The 3,589-nt window shown below is 44.3% G+C and overlaps 1 protein-coding gene across 1 annotated transcript; it reads left to right on the forward strand.

Moving 5' to 3' along the window:
* The first annotated feature begins 517 nt into the window (after positions 1 to 517).
* On the forward strand, positions 518 to 1,456 carry LOC102484496 (olfactory receptor 2D2). Its single transcript, XM_027773893.1, has one exon. The coding sequence runs from the start codon at positions 518 to 520 to the stop codon at positions 1,454 to 1,456; it is 939 nt and encodes a 312-aa protein (XP_027629694.1).
* Positions 1,457 to 3,589: the final 2,133 nt, after the last annotated feature.

A 3,589-nucleotide genomic window follows, 5' to 3' on the forward strand; every position in this document is an offset into this window, starting at 1 on the left:
AACAATGAAGTTCATTTACCTAAAAAGCTAAATTTTAAATACTTGTTATACATAGCATTGACTGTAATGCACAATGCTATCTTTAGCACTAATCCTAACAGTAATAAAAACCTTAACCTAAACAATGAATATAGTACTCCCAGCCTTCATCCTAATCTTAAGTCTATACAAGGTTAGCAACCTCTGCAGTCCAAGAGAAAACAGAAAATAGAGTGAACACTAGAGAGAAAACAAGGCTATTTGGGAAAAGGGGAAACTCAGAATGGAACATAGCTTATCATGCTACCCTCATCATTTTTATCAGTATGACCTTCAACTAAATCCTGAACCAAATCTCAACATTTTTCAAACTACCATTGAGACATATCTCTTGGTACCTCTACCTGCCAATCCAAAGCTTCCCAATTCCATTAGGAAATATAAACCAAACGGTGAATGTGGAAATTCCTGACACACCTTTGGCACAGACACCCAATAAATTATGTATCCTAAAAACTCTTTAAACAGGCAGATCACAATGCAGGAACTCAACCAGTCCACCGTGACAGAATTCATTCTGTTGGGCTTCGCCCCAAATCCCAGGACCAATCCTCTGCTCTTCACCTTCTTTTTAGTCTTTTACCTGCTGATTCTTGTGAGCAACGGCCTCCTCATCACGCTCATCTACCAGGACTCACGCCTCCACACGCCCATGTACTTTTTCATCGGTGTCCTCTCCATGCTGGACGTATGCTACACCACGACAACCGTGCCCCAGATGCTCGTACACATCCTCAGCAAGAGGAGGGCCATCTCTTTCGCGAGGTGTGCGGCCCAGATGTACATCTTCCTCCTCTTTGGGGTCACCGAGTCTTGGCTGTTCTCCATCATGTCCGTGGACAGGTACATGGCCATCTGCCACCCTCTCAGGTATAAGGTCATCATGAGCCGTTGGGTGTGTCTCCTCATGGCGGGCATCTGTGCAGCCTACGGTGTGTTGGGTAGCCTGTGCTACACTTTCTTTGCTATGCGTTTGCCCTATTGTGGTCCGAATGAAATTGATCACTATTTCTGTGAGGTTCCTGCTGTCCTGAAGCTGGCCTGTGCAGACACATCCCTCAATGACTTGGTGGACTTCATCACTGGTTTCAATGTTATTGTGGTCCCACTCTCTCTGGTTGTCATTGTCTATGCCAACATCTTTGCCGCCATTATGAAGATCCGCTCGGCCCAGGGGCGGATCAAGGCCTTCTCCACCTGTGCTTCCCACATCACTGTGGTCACCATGTTCGCCATCCCCTGCATCATCATGTACATGGGCCCTGGCTCTGGCTCTCTATCAAACAATGGCAAAAAGATGGCCCTATTCTACAACATTGCCACATCCTTCCTCAATCCTGTCATCTACAGTCTAAGGAACAAGGATGTAAAAAAGGCCTTCCTCAAACTGATGGGACAGAGCAGAGCCTCACAGTGAAGCTTTAAAGCTATCGGCCTGCGGAGCTGAACGAAGCAGGGCTTTTGATCACCAGCTCCCCGAGGACTCATCCATGAGATCTGGCAATGCTGGACTCTACATAAAGATAACTCTCTAGTGGGAGGGCAACAAGGTGCTCAGACATCTACAGTATCTATGGTGATATTTGAGACAGTTATGAAACTGAAGTGCAGTGGTTAAAAGCCTGAACTTTAGTGCCAGGCAGACCAGGATGACAGATTTGATTTTATCAATTGTTAGGTATGTGAATTTTTGCAAGTCATTTAACATCTCTGAGGTTTGTGATTCTTCCTCAAAGGGAATTTGTAATGATTAAATGAGATAATATGTGGAAAGTGCTTAGTACAGAGCCTGACATAGATAAATGTTAGTTTTAATTTCTTAAAATTTGTTACTCAGGGCCAGTAGGTGACTAGTGGTTAAGATGCTGGACTTCCACATGGTTGATCGTGGTTCAAGTCCCAGACCCAGCAGCTTGAAACTCAGGCCAGTCATGTGTGTGTGCATGCCCAAATCTTGAGAGGAGAATGGAGGAAATGGTTTTGAAAAGGGGATGGCCATCCCCCCTGAGGGGTGACTTCTAATTCTCTGTCTCTTGGGTGAGTGCCTTATAGCAAAAATCTCTCTTAAAAAAAGAAATTTGTTACTCAGGGGCCAGACCATGGCCTGGTGGTTCAAGTGGCTGAATCCCATATGGCCAACTGCACAGTTCAAGTCCTGAGCAGGGTGACTTGAGAAATACACTGGCCACATGTGCATGCATCCCCAAAATTCCAAAAGGAAGAAGAGATGAAGAGGGGATTGCAATGTGGCCATGCCGCATGTGGGGTACTTTCTCATTTTCCTTCACTCTTACTCTCTCTGTCTCACTCTACTGAGTGCATGTACCCTCTGCCAAATTAAAAACAAACAAACGAAAACTACTACTCCTGAATAAACTATCACCCACTAATCAGTCATGATCTTCCCTGGCTCCAAAAGTGGCTGGAGTCCTAGAGAGTAAAGGAAAAAAAGAGAAAAGTGAAAAAAGCAGAAAGCCAAAAACTAAAACGTGGAGAATGTCAGAGTGAGAAAGAGATTGGAGAGGAGAAACTAAACCTACCTACCCATCAACAAACTGCCAGTTAAAGCATCCGGGGTTGATTAAAGTTATCTTGGGGAAAAAGCTGTTTGGCAACCATTTTTTTTTTCCTGTGCTTTAAAAATTTTGTGCTTCTTAATGTTCCTTTTACTTTGTTTTTAATAAAGTCCCTTTTGGTAAACTACAGCCTGTGTTGGTGATATAAAAAAGGGGGAGAGGGTGGATCCTGTTTGTATAAAGATGAAGAAAATGAGGAAAACTAGCAGGAGGAGAATGGGCATAGTGTTGCCTCCAGATGAAAATGTAGAGAATCTGGAGAGACGTAAAAGCTCAATGAGGAGAACTAACTCTGCTCTGAGAGAACCTTCCTCCCCAAGACGTGTGTATTTCTCACAGAATCTCTACAAACATAAATTATATTCTCCCAGGCTTCACCATTATGTAGGGTCACATTATCAGGGATCACCAATATTTACTGGCTTTAGCTTCTACTTGATGGTGCAGAAACTCCAGCACCTAAAAAGCAATTCCTAGGGGAACCATAGAAACCAATCCCATAAGCTGATTTGCAGCACACCCAGCAGGGTTCTGCTTCCCCAGTTCCTTTGCTGATGTGATCTGCTTAGGGAACCCCTTGCAAAAACTCCACCGAGCTGGCTAGAAAATATTGTCTGTTTGTTTTACGTGTTTATTTCTTCAGAGGGAGAAGACTGAGAGAGGACCCCCAACAGGATCTCAATGCTGTGATCTACCCCCAGCCTCAGCCACCCTGGATCATGGGCACACATATGTTGGTCATACTCAGGGAGATCTCTGGACACCAACGTGGAACTTTTCCATGTGGGTAGCCTCGCAGAATGTCATATTTTATTTCTGTGCCACTGTCTGGCCCCTGGATGGAAAAATTCAGCACATATACCTGTGCCCCCAGTGAGAGGCCAGCATTCATGCCAAAGATGTAGGTTCCCGATGTTCTCAAGGCTTAGTACAGAGCCTGACATAGATAAATGTTAGTTTTAATTTCTTAAAAT

Source organism: Tupaia chinensis, unplaced genomic scaffold (assembly GCF_000334495.1).
Source record: "Tupaia chinensis unplaced genomic scaffold, TupChi_1.0 Scaffold000387_1, whole genome shotgun sequence".
NCBI classification, from domain to species: domain Eukaryota; kingdom Metazoa; phylum Chordata; class Mammalia; order Scandentia; family Tupaiidae; genus Tupaia; species Tupaia belangeri.